The following is a 15,752-nucleotide window of genomic DNA, read 5'->3' as shown; positions in this document are numbered from 1 at the left end:
TTGTCAACTCGAACCCCCAGGTCTCTTTCCTCCAGGCAGCTCCAGCCACACTTCCCCCAGCCTGTAGCGCTGCAGGGGGTTGGTGTGGCCCAAGTGCAGGACCTGGCACTTGCCCTTGTTGAAACTCATGCCGTTGATCTTGGCCCAGTGATCCAATCTATCTAGGTCCCTCTGTAGGGCTTCCCTGTCCTCCTGGGAGTCAACACTCCTGCTTAACTTGGTGTCATCTGCGAACTTGCTGATGATACACCCTGTGTCCTTATCGAGATCGTCAGTAAAGATGTTAAATAGAAATGGTCCTAGCACTGAGCCCTGAGGCACACCACTAGTGACCGGCCACCAGCTGGATTTGAATCCATTGAGCACCACTCTTTGGGACAGTTTGAGACAGACGTGCGCAGCAGCATCTCGGCCTCTTCCCTTTGTGGGTGTCTCGAATGGCCCAGGGCTGCTGCTTACAGCTCTTGCTGCTGGAAAGGCTGCCAGGGCACTTACAGGTATTTTTTTTTTATCCAAATGCTGTCTTCAGAAGATCAGAGTCCAACCACAATCCACGTCCTATTGAAAGGCAAGTCAGTAGGTTCACCAGAACATCTCAAATCCAAGTCAGTAGGTTCACTAGAACATCTCAAAGCTCCGCTTTCATGTGTTCAAAGCAGCCGCTTTGAACATCACTGAATTTCACTGAATTTTAGAGTTGGAAGGGACCATAGAGATCATCTAGTCCAACTCCCCTGCTGAAGCAGGATTGCCCAGAGCTTGTCAGAGAATGTTACTCAGGAGCATCCAGGCGGGGCTTGAAGATCTCCAAGGAAGGGGACTCCACACCCTCCCTGGGCAGCCTGTTCCAGGGCTCTGCCACCCTCACCGTGAAGAAGTTTCTCCTCATATTTGAGTGGAACCTCTTCTGTTCCAACTTGTGCCCGTTGCCCCTCGTCCTCTCACTGGGAACCACTGAAAAGAGTCTGGCTCCCTCCTCCTTCAACCCTCCCTTGAGATACTTGTAGGCATTGAGAAGGTCTATCTTCTAGTTGGCTAAACATCATCAACTCGCCTTGTATTGCATCCCCTGCCTCCCCAGCAGCCCAGAGAGACTTTCAGGATAATCCCAGCATCACAAACCACTGTGCATACCAGAGCACTAAGTGTCCCCACCTTCCTCTTGCTCTCGGGTCAGACAGCTCTTCAGAAGGCACCTACAGCTGCTGGTTTGGTCACCCACACGACCCCTTGGCCTGCTCTGCTCAGCAACGAGCACATCTGCCCAGGACAGGTTCCCCTAGCCCAGGAGAACGGTACTCAGCCACGCTGATAACCTTCCCAAGAAACATCAAAGGTAGGAAAGTATTAAATTATGTTTGTGTTAAAATGCTGTGCAAGGGGCAGCCTTCAAAACCTTCAATTCCGTGGCTGTTAATAAATTAGCACTTTTCTCTCAGCTGATGGGTTCACATTTCATGATGTTGTGTCCCTCTAACACCCACCGTGCAGGTAAAACCCCTTCCCTAGGACACACGCCAGGCTCATCCAAGAACTCTGTTTTATTGACATTTTGTCAAAACAATGCGAATGTGTTAAGAAAGTTATAACGTCACACTGCTCGAGTGCCATCTTCATATTAAAAATAATTTAAAAAATCACTGAATCTCATTCATTTTTAAAAAAAATAATAAGGAAATATTCAATTTTTGCATGTATAAAAGCAGTGGGGCTGGCTCGTACCGTAACGATGCACACGACGCCAGGGCCCTGCATCCACCTCGGCCCACCACAGCCACTAACTGTGCTGATGGCCACCCCACTAAAGGACCCTTCATCATCCTCATGAGTCTTCTCAGTTACCAACAGCCTAGTTACAGCACGCTCCCAGGAAAGGGGGAGAAATCCTAAAGCAGAACAGAGAGTCCCATCCGCGCCGAGGCTGGGAGTCGGGTCGGCGTCGAGCGTGTTCGGGCAGGAGGGCTGCAAAGTCTGAGTGAGAACTGCTCTCAGTGCACCACTGCCCGGTCCCAGAGCTCTGTAACAAAATAAGAGGAGGGAAATTTTACTCCAAAAGGTCCTTCAAAAACCACCTCGAAGTCTAAAGAAAAAAAAAACAACCCACAACTTTCTAAAGCTTTGAAACACGCAACGGCAGAAAAATTCAACAGGGGATTGTCTTCAACTCCTAAACTATTTCTACTTGGGAAGAGAAAGACACTACAAAGAATTAGAAAAGGGTTCTCAGCCGTTGGAATGGGCTGCCCAGGGAGGTGGTTGAGGCCCCATCCCTGGAGGTGTTCAAAAGACGGGTTGATGTGGTGCTGGGAGGTCTGGTTTAGTGATGATGCTCCTTGTTTGTTGTGTGGGTGACTATTTTTGTCAGTTGGGTTGACAGTTGGACAAGATGATCTGTAAGGTCCCTTCCAACCTAGAAGATTCTGTGATTCTGAATTATTCAAAGTTTTCAAATCTCTTAAGCAAAAAGTGAGACAGGTAGGTACAGACATTAATGCATGCAGCCTCCTTCAGAGAGCAGCAGCTCGAGTAAGTTTTTACATCAGATTCTGTACAACTTGCCTGTCTGCCCTTACAGACAGACACACGGCCCTGACAGATCTAACAGAACACCTGCAGAGAAGGTGGAGATGCTGAGCACACAGGGAGTAGGTCCAAATTCAGAAGTGGCTTTGACTGCAAAGTAACAACTAAAACCAAACACAAGGCTCTTGGGAGAATGTCCTACGTTTTCAACCTCTGCCCAGGCTGTGCATAGAAACATGGGATAATTCCTCTAGATAGAGAAGAATCAAGAGAATCATAGAATGATCAGAGTCAGAAGGGACCTTGAAGCCCACCCAGTGCCACCCCCTGCCCTGGGCAGGGACACCTCCCACCAGCCCAGGTTGCTCCAAGCCCCCTCCAACCTGCCCTTGAACCCCTCCAGGGATGGGGCAGCCACAGCTTCTCTGGGCAACCTGGGCCAGGCTCTCACCACCCTCACACCAAACAAGTTCTTCCCCACATCTCAGCTCCATCTCCCCTCTTTCAGTGTCAAACCCTTCCCCCTCTTCCCATGGCTCCCCTCCCTCATCCAGAGTCCCTCCCCATCTCTCTGGGAACCCCTTAAGGGACTGGAAGGGTCTGTGGAGTCTCCTCAAAGCCTTCTCTTCTCCAGGTCTATAGGCTTCATCCTATAACACTCAGGAGAATAAGAAAGGAAGGCTTCTAGGAAATGTAAAGGCCCTTCCTTTTATAGGACACAGTGCAATCCATCCTCCCCCAGGCTCTCACCACCCTCACACCAAAGAAGTTCTTCCCCAGATCCCATCTCCATCTCCCCTCCTTCAGTGTCAAACCCTTCCCCCTCCTCCCATGGCTCCCCTCCCTGACCCAGAGTCCCTCCCCATCTCTCCTGGAGCCCCTTGAGGGACTGGAAGGGGCTCCAAGGTCTCCCCGGAGCCTTCTCTTCTCCAGGCTGAACCCCCCCAACTCTCTCAGCCCCCCCTCAGCAGAGGGGCTCCAGCCCTCCCAGCATCTCCAGGGCCTCCTCTGGCCCCGCTCCAACAGCTCCGTGTCTTTCCTGTGCTGAGGACTCTAAAGCTGGACACAGTGATCCAGGTGGGGTCTCACCAGAGCAGAGTAGAGGCGGATCGTCATCTCCCTTAACTGCTGGCCACACTTTTTGTTTTTGCTGCAGACACATGCCCTCTACTCACCATTCCTTCTCACCATAGCCACGAGGCTATCCGGCTGCCTGCTTGGAGCCCACCGCAGGAGGAACAAGGCTGTCCAGCTGCTGACGGTTCCCTGTCTGAACCAGCCACTCGTAGAATTTATTTTCTACCAACACCTGGAACCGTTTCCTCTGATTCCTGAAACCAAAAAAGAAGATCAGCAGGGAAGGATGCAAACGTCACGTTTATTTATAGTATTATACTTCAAAACACAGAATCACAGAATCTTCTAGGTTGGAAGGGACCTTAAAGATCATCTTGTCCAACCGTCAACCTGACTGACAAAAATAGACACCCACACAACAAACAAGGAGCATCATCACTAAACCAGACCTCCCAGCACTACATCAACCCGTCTTTTGAACACCTCCAGGGATGGGGCCTCAACCACCTCCCTGGGCAGCCCATTCCAATGCCTGACAACCCTTTCAGTGACAAAATTTTTCCTAATATCCAGCCTGAACCTCCCCTGGGGCAACTTGAGGCCATTTCCTCTTGTCCTGTCGCCTGTGACTTGGGAGAAGAGACCGACCCCCACCTCTCTACACCCTCCTTTCAGGGAGTTGTAGAGAGTGAGAAGGTCTCCCCTCAGCCTCCTCTTCTCCAGGCTGAATAACCCCAGCTCCCTCAGCCTCTCCTCATAAGACTTATTCTCCAGACCCCTCACCATCTTTGTCGCCCTTCTCTGGACCCACTCCAGCACCTCAATGTCTTTTTTATGGTAGGGGGCCCAAAACTGGACACAGTACTCAAGGTGAGGCCTCACCAGTGCCCATTACACCTCACCTTCACTACCAAAACAATCTTCACGTGTATCAGCTCAGAGCTGGGCTTGGTTCATGAACTGCCCGTCCAGGAAGAGAAGGTTTTTACCAAGAGAATATTACTATAATGAACCCTAAAGGCATAACCTGGGGGAGGTGGCATGCCATGACTCCTCTACCTCCCCCATCTCACTACCACGGCACCCCTGCTCCACAGGGCTGCCCCTGCTTGACTTAGAGAGCACAGATTAAACCTGTCTGAGAAGGGAGAAAAAGAAGATTAGCAACCAGAGCTTAAGCACTGGATACACAAAACTGTATTTCTCCAGAACAGCACCCCAGCCATCTGGCACCACCCCAGCTCCACAACTTCTGAAGCCCAAAGGTGGCACAAAGCGTTGAGTAACTCCTGCTGCACTTTTTTCCCCCCCTGTGAGCTTATGCAATTCCTTTCTGAACCCACATAAAACACGACCATTTTCAATATCCCGTGGAGAGTTTACCTGGCTTTGCTTTGAACCCGGCCCTAATTTGATGTGCTGATCCCACCCTGGACTGGGAAAAGCCCTGTGTGCTTTTGGGCCACTCCATTTCACTGAATTTTCACTGAATTTCACTGAATTTTTAGAGTTGGAAGGGACCATAGAGATCATCTAGTCCAACTCCCCTGATGAAGCAGGATTGCCTAGAGCTAGAGCATGTTACTCAGGACTGCATTTCACAGAGGCTCGCTGTACCCAGACCCTTTTTTCAAGTTAAAGGCTTTCCTTTGTCCTATCACTTCCATCTGAGACATCCCCCCCGAAAGCAGGGTTCTGGGACAGAAAAACTAACCTAAATTCCTCCCCAGTGAACGTGAACACAAAGGCAGCCACTTCTTTCTTCCCTTATGGTTTTTTTATCTTCTCCAAGTGCTTTTTATATACCTTGATCTGCTACTGACCCCGAAAGACTTTGTGTCTGATACGCTCGGAAAAATGAATAAACAGGATTTTATGCTTTTGCAAGTTGTTCCTCCAAGCTGTCTTACTGGTCCTGTCTTACGGGGTTTTATACTTTCAGCCTGGCAGGATTTACATTCTTTTTTTTTGTCCCACTTTCCTCATTCCGACAACTCCAGCTTCTTGAAAGACGTCGTCTTATTTCTCACTGTCTCTCTCACCTCCCAGTTCAAGCACGGCAGCTTTTTTCCTTTCTACATCTCTGATATCCTGTTTGCTCTAAGCTTCCTACTTGTCTCCCTGCCTGTAGGAGACAGAGACATTTTACCCTGTCAGCTGCCCAGTTTCTTCCAGTTCTAGACCTGGCACGGTTTTCTCTCTTTTATGACATAAGTCACTCCAATACCGAGCTCTTGCCTCCTGTGACTGCTGTAGAGGATGTTACATCTAAGCACATCATCCATATTACCTCCCACTTCTTTAACAGTAGGATTTTTAACAGGGGAAAACACCTTCACAAATTCCTGGGGTGAGAAGCAGCAGCCCTGGGAGGACCATGGCTGGAGGAGGAAGAAGCACCACCTTAGGATAAGGTTGGTAGCTAGAAGGGAAGACTCTAGCACAAGGGCTGCAGTTACCACTTTCCTTCCTGCTGCCCTTCAAGACTGAGAGTTGGGAAGGTTTTTACACTTCTGTCACCACGACTGGGTCACTACTGCTCAGCCACCCTCCTGCTGGCGGCAAAATCCTGCCCCAGAACCCTTTCTCTCTCCCAGTCTAGAGCTCTTTCAAACTGGAGGCCCCTCCATGCTCAGCAGAGGCGCCTGGGTTTCAGAAAGGAACAAGGGAAGCAGAGGGAGCTCCTCCAAAACAAGGAACCCCAGGGGTCAATACTTGGACCCGTGCTGTTTAATATATTCATCAGTGACCTGGCCGAGGGGACAGAGTGTATCCTCAGCCAGTTTGCTGATGATACCAAACTGGGAGGGGTGGCTGACACCCCAGAGGGCTGTGCTGCCATCCAGCGAGACTTGGACAGGCTGGAGGGCTGGGCAAGGAAGAACCTCATGAGGTTCAACAGGGAAAAGTGTAGGGTCCTGCACCTGGGGAAGAAAAATGTCAGGTACCAGTACAGGTTAGGGGTGGACCTGCTGGAGACAACTTCTGAAGAGAAAGATCTAGGGGTCCTGGTGGACAGTAAAATGACAATGAGTAAACAGTGTGCTCTTGTAGCCAGGAAGGCCAACGGAATCCTGGGTTGCATAGGGAAGAGTGTGGCCAGCAGGTCAAGGGAGGTCATTCTCCCCCTCTGCTCTGCACTGGGGAGGCCACAACTGGAATCCTGCGTCCAGTTCTGGGCTCCCCAGTTCAAGAGGGACAGGGAACTACTAGAAAGAGTCCAGCGTAGGGCAACAAAGATGATTCAAGGATTGGAGCATCTCCCTGATGAGGAGAGACTGAGAGAGCTGGGACTCTTTAGCCTGGAGAAGAGAAGGCTGAGGGGAGACCTTATCAATGCCTACAAGTATCTCAAGGGAGGGTTGAAGGAGGAGGGAGCCAGACTCTTTTCAGGGGTTCCCAGTGAGAGGACAAGGGGCAACGGGCACAAGTTGGAACATAAGAGGTTCCACTCAAATATGAGGAGAAACTTCTTCACGGTGAGGGTGGCAGAGCCCTGGAACAGGCTGCCCAGGGAGGGTGTGGAGTCCCCTTCTTTGGAGATCTTCAAGCCCCGCCTGGATGCTCCTGAGTAACATGCTCTGACAAGCTCTAGGCAATCCTGCTTCAGCAGGGGAGTTGGACTAGATGATCTCTATGGTCCCTTCCAACTCTAAAATTCAGTGAAATTCAGTGAAATTCAGTGAACCACCAAATGGACCAGAAGTGCTCAGCTTGGTGTGACGGACAGTGCTGACAGTTTGACCCAACATATTCTGTGTTTCCCCAGAGGATAAACCCCTCCGAGATCACTGCTCATCAGCACCCAGTTACATGCCCATTACAAGTCTTTGAGCACAGAACAGAAAGAAAATCTTACACAGCTCAAGCACTGCTCCGGGAGCACTTGTTCTCATCTCTGACTGGCAGGGTGGACTCCTCACCTCAGCAGCTTCCAGGAATGCTTTTCCTTGAGCTTCAAATCACGACAAAGCACCTCCTTCACAATGGAACCATCCATTTCCAGCCAAATGATGGCCTGAACAATCCTCACCATCAGTACAGACTGGGGGATGAGGTGTTAGAAAGCAGCCCTGAGGAAAGGGACTTGGGGGTGCTGGTGGATGAGAAGCTGGACATGAGCAGGCAGTGTGCAGTTGCAGCCCAGAAGGCCAAACACAGCCTGGGCTGCATCAAGAGATGCGTTGCCAGCAGGTCCAGAGAGGGGATTCTGCCACTTTACTCTGGTGAGACCTCACCTGGAGTATTGTGTGCAGGTCTGGAGCCCTCAATATGGGAAAGATATGGACCTGATGGAGCGGGTCCAGAGGAGGGCCACAAGGATGATCAGGGGGATGGAGCACCTCTGCTCCGAGGACAGGCTGAGGGAGCTGGGGTTGTTCAGCCTGAAGAAGAGGAGGCTCCGGGGAGACCTAATAGCAGCCTTCCAGTACCTGAAGGGAGCCTACAGGAAGGCTGGGGAGAACCTGTTTAGAAAGGCCTGCAGTGACAGGACGAGGGGCAATGGCTTCAAGCTGGAGGGGAACAGATTTAGACTGGAGATTAGGAGAGGGTTCTTCACTGTGAGGGTGGTGGAGCACTGGAACAGGTTGCCCAGGGAGGTGGTTGAGGCCCCTTCCCTGGAGATATTCAAGGAGAGGCTCGACGAGGCCCTGGGCAACCTGGTCTAGTTGGGGGTGTCCCTGCTGACTGCGGGGAGGTCGGACTAGATGACCTTTGGAGGTCCCTTCCGGCCTGGGCAATTCTGTGAGTCTATGATTCACAGTTAAAACTGTGAACAAACAGTAAGAGCAAAGCCCAGGATCCCAAGATTGCTAATCACCAGTACTCTAGAAATGTCACGCAGGACAAGGCTCACGCAAACCAACCCGTTCTATAAGCATTTTTGTTGAACCACATTAAATCACTTCCGATTGTATGGCCGAGCTGAGCTGTCACACAGCTCACCGGGTCCTGCAGAGCACTCACTTGGTCAGGCCCGTCTCCTTCACCGTTTTCTGCCAGATCTGCACCTTCTGCTCTCGCTGACTCAGCGCCTTCTGATAGGCGTGGGGAAGCCCACCCGGCGTCTCCGTGGTGTCTCCTTCCATCTCAAAAGGAATCACGAAGGGGTAGAAGTCTGAGGGCGGCAGGAGGCGGAAGACGCTGGTGTCACCGCTCTCCTTGCACACCAGCATGGGGCTGTCCCAGTAGTTGGGCAGAGTGGCCAACCCCACCTGAGCCATGTGGTCTTCGAGCATGGGGTAATGGGTGTGGAAAGGGGCAAAGCTGATGGCTTCGTTCCCCAGGAGGATGAGAGGTTGGGTAGGGGTGAGAATGTAAAAGGTACAGCCAGATGTGGAAGAAAGGCACAAACGATGGCAAACCACGATGACCTTGACGTTGTCACAGCTGTGGACATGGACAGAGGTCTGCACGGGGCCGAGGACAAAAGTGCTGTTCCGGCACTTCTCAATGGTCACCGACCTGCCAAGGAACAAGAGTGAGGAGACCGTGAGCAGGAAAGAGCCAAACCAGAACTTTTTCACCACTTACTCCATCTAAAAAGAACTCAGCGCTTGAATAAACTTGCTGAAAAGACACGGGTTTACCAAGGGTAAATCATGTATGACCAATCTGATAGCCTTCTATGATGCCATAACCGGTTGGCTAGATGAGGGGAGGGCAGCAGATGTCATCTACCTTGACTTCAGCAAGGCTTTTGACACTGTCTCCCATAACATCCTCATTGGGAAACTGAGGCAGTGTGGGCTGGATGAGGGGACAGTGAGGTGGATTGAGAACTGGCTGTGTGACAGGACCCAAAGGGCATTGATTAATGGAGCAGGTTCAAGTTGGGAGCCTGTAACCAGTGGAGTCCCCCAGGGGTCAATACTTGGACCTGTGCTGTTTAATATATTCATCAGTGACCTGGACGAGGGGACAGAGTGTATCCTCAGCAAGTTTGCTGATGATACCAAACTGGGAGGGGTGGCTGACACCCCAGAGGGCTGTGCTGCCATCCAGCAAGACTTGGACAGGCTGGAGGGCTGGGCAAGGAAGAACCTCATGAGGTTCAACAGGGAAAAGTGTAGGGTCCTGCACCTGGGGAAGAAGAATGTCAGGTACCAGTACAGGTTAGGGATGGACCTGCTGGAGGCAACTACTGAAGAGAAAGATCTAGGGGTCCTGGTGGACAGTAAAATGACAATGAGTAAACAGTGTGCTCTTGTGGCCAGGAAGGCCAATGGGATCTTGGGTTGCATAGGGAAGAGTGTGGCCAGCAGGTCAAGGGAAGTCATTCTCCCCCTCTGCTCTGCACTGGTGAGGCCACAACTGGAATACTGTGTCCAGTTCTGGGCTCCCCAGTTCAAGAGGGACAGGGAACTACTAGAAAGAGTCCAGCGTAGGGCTACAAAGATGATTCAAGGATTGGAGCATCTCCCTTATGAGGAGAGACTGAGAGAGCTGGGACTCTTTAGTCTGGAGAAGAGAAGGCTGAGGGGAGACCTTATCAACGCCTACAAGTATCTCAAGGGAGGGTTGAAGGAGGAGGGAGCCAGACTCTTTTCAGGGGTTCCCAGTGAGAGGACGAGGGGCAACGGGCACAAGTTGGAACAGAAGAGGTTCCACTCAAATATGAGGAGAAACTTCTTCACGGTGAGGGTGGCAGAGCCCTGGAACAGGCTGCCCAGGGAGGGTGTGGAGTCCCCTTCCTTGGAGATTTTCAAGCCCCACCTGGATGCTCCTGAGTAACATGCTCTGACAAGCTCTAGGCAATCCTGCTTCAGCAGGGGAGTTGGACTAGATGATCTCTATGGTCCCTTCCAACTCTAAAAAATTCAGTGAAATTCAGTGAAATCTAGCTGTGCCTCAAGAGAACAAAAACTCACCGGAGGGGAGAGAGGAGATAAATGAAGGACTCGTTGCAGCGATGAATTCTTACGTGAGCCCCCACCAGGGTGTCCGAGCTCTTGGCCAACGTTTGCTTGTAGACCTGGCTCATGATCACCATGGGGAACACCTCAGGCACCACCCGAGTGTTGCAGGCGATCTTTGCTCTCCTGGTTGTTCCTTCAACTGCAAAATAAAGTTAACCAACGCGTTTAGAATGAGGGAAAAAAAACCCCACAAACACAAAAAAAGGCTGTACCTGATTCCTACAGAGACACAGACACGCTGGTTCACTGACCACGTCACTCAGCAGTCCCTCCAGCAAATAATCAGCCCAAAACTTCAAGGATGATACCATCAAACCGAGTCAGTTCACGCACCAGTCACACCATCCACCAGCACACGTAGCAGAAAGAAGCTCCAGAATTCAGGATATGTTAAAAAGATCAAAAGCACTCCAAGATTATTCTTGGAGGTAAAGCCTCCCATAAGCTACAGACAGCCCTGACCTAGGCATCTCCACTTCCACAAGTTTGTTCCTGAACACAAGATTTAGCTCGGCAGGAAGATCCGTAGGGTAATTTTTTCTATTGAAAGCAGAAACTGTATGTTTTAAAAGAGTGAAATGCTCCCTCTACTGTACAACCCCTGAGCAACCTCGTGGTCCTACCCAACACACTGCCACTTTTATGGTTGTGCAGTCAGAGGAAACAAAATATTAGCCTGAATTTTTTTTCCCCTAAGGTGGAAGGTGCCTCAGCTCCACTGCCATGTCCTTGCAGGTCAAAGAATGAAATTCAAGGCAAGGAAACTTAGATCAGTAACAGCTTTGCCACAAACACACCGTGTTATATATTCTCTGTGTCCAGCTGTACTTGGATAATGAAGATAGTGCTGCTGGCCTCACTCAGAGGGGACTTGGAAAATAAAGTCATTAACGTTTGCTCACCAAAGTGCTCCAAGGACTGGAAAAATACACACAGATGTCACGCAGCACCCTCTAGTCCCCCAAACTCACCTCTAAGCTGCCACTTTCTCCCCATCTCCACTGACAGTAGGAGGAAAAGCAGGCAAGCCCCCACACCAGTGCTAGATCCACAGACAGCAAGAGAACCCAAGACTGGGAAGTTATTTCTAAAAAGGAAGGCAAGACCTGTAGCTACCTTGCTGTGCCCAGGCGAGCTTCTTCCCGGACTTGAGGCAGGCAGTCATTCCAAAAGGGTTTGACGTCAGGCAAGAGCGCAGCCAGCTCTCTAGTTTGGGGAAGGAGAAGGCTCTGGAGACCTTTGAGTAGCCATTCTGGCCGTGACAGGGCTGCCAGAGGGCAAGCTCGTGCAGAGGATGGACCATCCTGGATTTGGTCACCGTCCCTTCGATAAGAAAGCTGAGGGCACAGACGGCTTCGTAGGACACCAAGCTGCTGTGGGTGGAGTGGGAGGAGGCAGTGAGCTGCTCCGGCTCCAGCAGCAGCTCCAGCAGATCCGAGAGGTGGCTCAGCACGAAGGCATGGTGGTCCTGATCGTTCCAGTTCTGAGCGGGCAGAAAAACACACAAAAAGGAGGTGAGTTCTCACAGAGCTGAACAAGCCCCATTGACTTTATACGACGCATCCTCACTTTCACCCTTGTAAAAGAGGGAAAGCAAATCGAAGGGGATGCTCTCTCCTGCTCACTGCTGCTGCTTCTTCCAAAACACAGAAAGCAATCTCCCCCCCCAGGAAGAAAAAAAAACTTTAATTCTAACCCCAAAGTACCAAATATTTCATTCTAGGAAGCAGACGCAGACTCTCCTGCAATCCTTCCCACACAAATTCAGCCGGCTGCTGCTGGCAAATTGAAGGCAGGAAACAAATCAATAACTGACAGTCAAGGTCTCGCAGCTGCTCTATTGGAAAATCCCTGCATCTGTTCCAGACCTTCAGGTCTGATTCAGTGCCGCCTCCCGAGGCGCTGCGGGGGGAAAAAAGACCCCAGGGTCATTTCTTCACAGGAGAACGGGCCAATAAACCAAACGACCTCTGAAAGAATCGTTAGTTCAAATTCTAAAGGGCTCCAGAAGGCCTTTAGCCTCCAAAAGGCTCCCCCCAAAAAAAGCAGAATACTAGAATGATGGCAGACATTAATAAAGACAATCTTTGCTGGCCTGTGAACTGCAGTACAAGCAACACATGGCTGTGATTCAACATTGTCCTCACTATCTCCAAGGGCTGTAGCCCAAACGGTGCAACAAGCACCTGAGAGTGTCTTGTCCAGCAGCTGGAGACCCCTGCACTGTGACAGAGACCCTCTGGCACCACACGAGCCTCTCCACACCATTTCACAGAATCTCACAGAATCTCACAGAATCTTAGTGGTTGGAAGGGACCTCCGAGATCATCGAGTCCAACCACACACAAAAAAAAAAAAAAAAACAAAAACAAAAAAAAAAACAAACCACTAAACCATATTCCTGAAGATCATGTCAAACCGTCCTTTGAACACCTCCAGGGATGTTGCCTCAGCCACTTCCCTGGGCAGCCTATTCCAATGCTGGATAACCCTTACCATGAAGAAATTTTTCCTAATATCCAATCTAAACCTCCCAAAGTAATTCTTTCTAATATCTAATCTAAATCTCCCCTGCCCCAACTTCAGACCATTTCCTCTGGTCTTGTCATTCGTCCTTTGGGAGAAGAGGCCAACACCTGCCTCTCTACACCCTCCTTTCAGGTAGTTGTAGAGGGCAATGAGGTCTCCCCTCAGCCTCCTCTTCTCCAAACTAAACATGCCCAGTTCCCTCAGCCTCTCCTCATAGGACTTGTTCTCCAGGCCCCTCACCAGCTTGGTGGCTCTCCTCTGGACACGCTCCAGCATTTCAAAAGGGGGCACAGTTCATACTGGGTATTGCTGAAGCTGGGGGCATCCCACCCGATCACACAGAGAAAAGGAACAGCAGCAGAGACAGCCCCAACCTCATCAGGACCAAAACCTCTGGGAGGGATCCAATGGCAACCAAGATGCACCTCCTTCCTGTCCAGAGTTTTACGTCGTGGCTACACCTGAGCCATGAAAAGAAAACATCGACTTTTAAATAACACTGGATGCTCCATGACCACCCGACCACACAACCCTGTATCAATTCCTCTCATCTCAGCAGGACTTGGGGGTGTTGGTGGATGAGAAGCTCCACACACCCCAGCAATGTGCTCTGGCAGCCCAGAAAGCCCCCCACACCCTGGGCTGCATCCCCAGCCCCGTGGCCAGCAGGGCCAGGGGAGGATTCTGCCCCTCTGCTCCGCTCTGGGGAGACACCCCCCACCCAGTGCTGCCTCCAGCTCTGGGGCCACCAACAGCAGAAGGACATGGAGCTGTTGGAGTGGGGCCAGAGGAGGCCCCGGAGATGCTGGGAGGGCTGGAGCCCCTCTGCTGGGAGGGGGTCTGAGAGAGTTGGGGGGTTCAGCCTGGAGAAGAGAAGGCTCCGGGGAGACCTTGGAGCCCCTTCCAGTCCCTCAAGGGGCTCCAGGAGAGATGGGGAGGGACTCTGGATCAGGGAGGGGAGCCATGGGAGGAGGGGGAAGGGTTTGACACTGAAAGAGGGGAGATGGAGCTGAGATGTGGGGAAGAACTTCTTGGCTGTGAGGGTGGTGAGAGCCTGGCCCAGGTTGCCCAGAGAAGCTGTGGCTGCCCCATCCCTGGAGGGGTTCAAGGCCAGGCTGAAGGGGGCTTGGAGCAACCTGGTCTGGTGGGAGGTGTCCCTGCCCAGGGCAGGGGGTGGAAATGGATGGTGTTCAAAGTCCCCTCCAACTCCGATCGTTCTATGATTGTATGATTTCTTTTCCCATGAATTCAATCTTTCAGTATAAAGTGACCCAGTCCCTATGAGCCTCTCCTCACAAGACTTGTGCTCCAGACCCCTCACCAGCTCCATTGTCCTTCTCTGGACCTGCTCCAGCCCCTCAATGTCTTTTTTTGTGGTGAGGGGCCCAAAACTGGACACAGACTCGAGGTGGTGTCTCACCAGTGCCCAGCACAGGGGGACAATCTGCCCTAGTCCTGCTGGCCACGCGGTTCCAAGTACAAGTCAGGATGCTGTTGGCCTTGCTCCTTAAAAGGAGAAGTGCCAACGGTCTGAGACACCTTTCAGAGTTAGTCTGAGTCTAGGAAATTCCCACAGGCAGCTTTTGATACAGAGAATACACCAACCTGATTGTCTTTAGTGTTTAGCGAAGTATCCCCAATTTGACTCTCCCTTAAGACTTAACTGCAGGCAGAGTTCCACCTGCCCAGGAACAACCCAGGCACTTTTCAACCCACCTCGAGGCAGGGCTTTGCACACTTTCCCTTGTTGAACCTCATGAGGTTCTTCCTTGCCCAGCCCTCCAGCCTGTCCAGGTCTCACTGGATGGCAGCACGGCCCTCTGGGGTGTCAGCCACCCCTCCCAGTTTGGGATCATCAGCAAACTTGCCACGCAGTCTCCCGCCAGGACCACCCCACAGCCACACGTACCTTATTCTCGCTGCCGGATTTTCCAGTCAGGCCGGGAGACTTGGTGCGGGGGCTGGGCCATTCCTCCCCAATCAGAGACCGCCGCAGGGAGACCTTGTTCACTTGCTGGACGTACAGGAAGAGGAGGAACTGCAGGGTGTCCACCGACAGCTGGCCAAGAGGGGAGAAAAAGAGGCGTTAGGATGGGCTGAGGCTCTCACCACGCTGACCCGGCCCGGGATGGGGCTACTGCTCCTCCTCCTGCCTTGCTCCGCTCCTGCTCCAGCTCGTCGGGGCCGGCACAGGCCGCTTCGGCCTCGGCCCACTCGAGGCGGCGCGGCGGGTCGGGCCGGAGGAGGCTGCGGAAGAGGTCGAAGTAGAGCCAGGCCAGGCCGCGGCCCAGCTGCAGCTTTCCGCAGGCGATGTGCCGCCAGCGGGGCCACGGCAGGCGCGGGAAGCAGCCCTCGGCCGCCCGCGCCCGGGCGTAGGCCGCCATCTTCCGCAGGTAGTGAGGGCTGAGGCGGGCGGGCGGCGGGGCGGGCAGGGCCCCCACCAGGAACGGCTCCGTCTTCACCCACAGCCGCACCGGGGCCTCCATAGCGACCGCCGCCGCCGCCGCTCCCCCGCTTCCGGCGCGGGGCAGAGCGGCAGCAGCGCGGAGCAACGAGACGGCCCTTCTCTCACACCGTGGAGGACTGCGGCCAGACCCGCCCCCTCGCCGAACAGTCGGCTCGCCATTGGCTGCTGCGGGCCAGCGAGGAGGCGGGAATAAGCGCCGCGCTCTGTGATTGGGCAAAACTCGCCCTCCCGCGCGG

General features: G+C 52.4%; 1 protein-coding gene across 1 annotated transcript; it reads right to left on the bottom strand.

The window, feature by feature from the left end:
* Positions 1-1,526: 1,526 nt before the first annotated feature.
* Positions 1,527-15,648, bottom strand: TBCCD1 (TBCC domain containing 1). The gene is made up of 7 exons (XM_014939736.1): positions 15,203-15,648; positions 14,959-15,108; positions 11,637-12,003; positions 10,473-10,659; positions 8,569-9,066; positions 3,699-3,854; positions 1,527-2,017 (listed from the first exon to the last, which is right to left on the bottom strand). The coding sequence occupies exons 1-6, from the start codon at positions 15,533-15,535 to the stop codon at positions 3,725-3,727; spliced, it is 1,665 nt and encodes a 554-aa protein (XP_014795222.1). The 5' UTR covers positions 15,536-15,648; the 3' UTR covers positions 1,527-2,017; positions 3,699-3,724.
* Between the last annotated feature and the right edge of the window lie 104 nt (positions 15,649-15,752).

Source organism: Calidris pugnax, unplaced genomic scaffold (assembly GCF_001431845.1).
Source record: "Calidris pugnax isolate Ruff unplaced genomic scaffold, ASM143184v1 scaffold37, whole genome shotgun sequence".
In the NCBI taxonomy this organism is placed as follows: Eukaryota; Metazoa; Chordata; class Aves; order Charadriiformes; family Scolopacidae; genus Calidris; species Calidris pugnax.
This window is presented reverse-complemented; position numbering and strand designations above follow the sequence as displayed.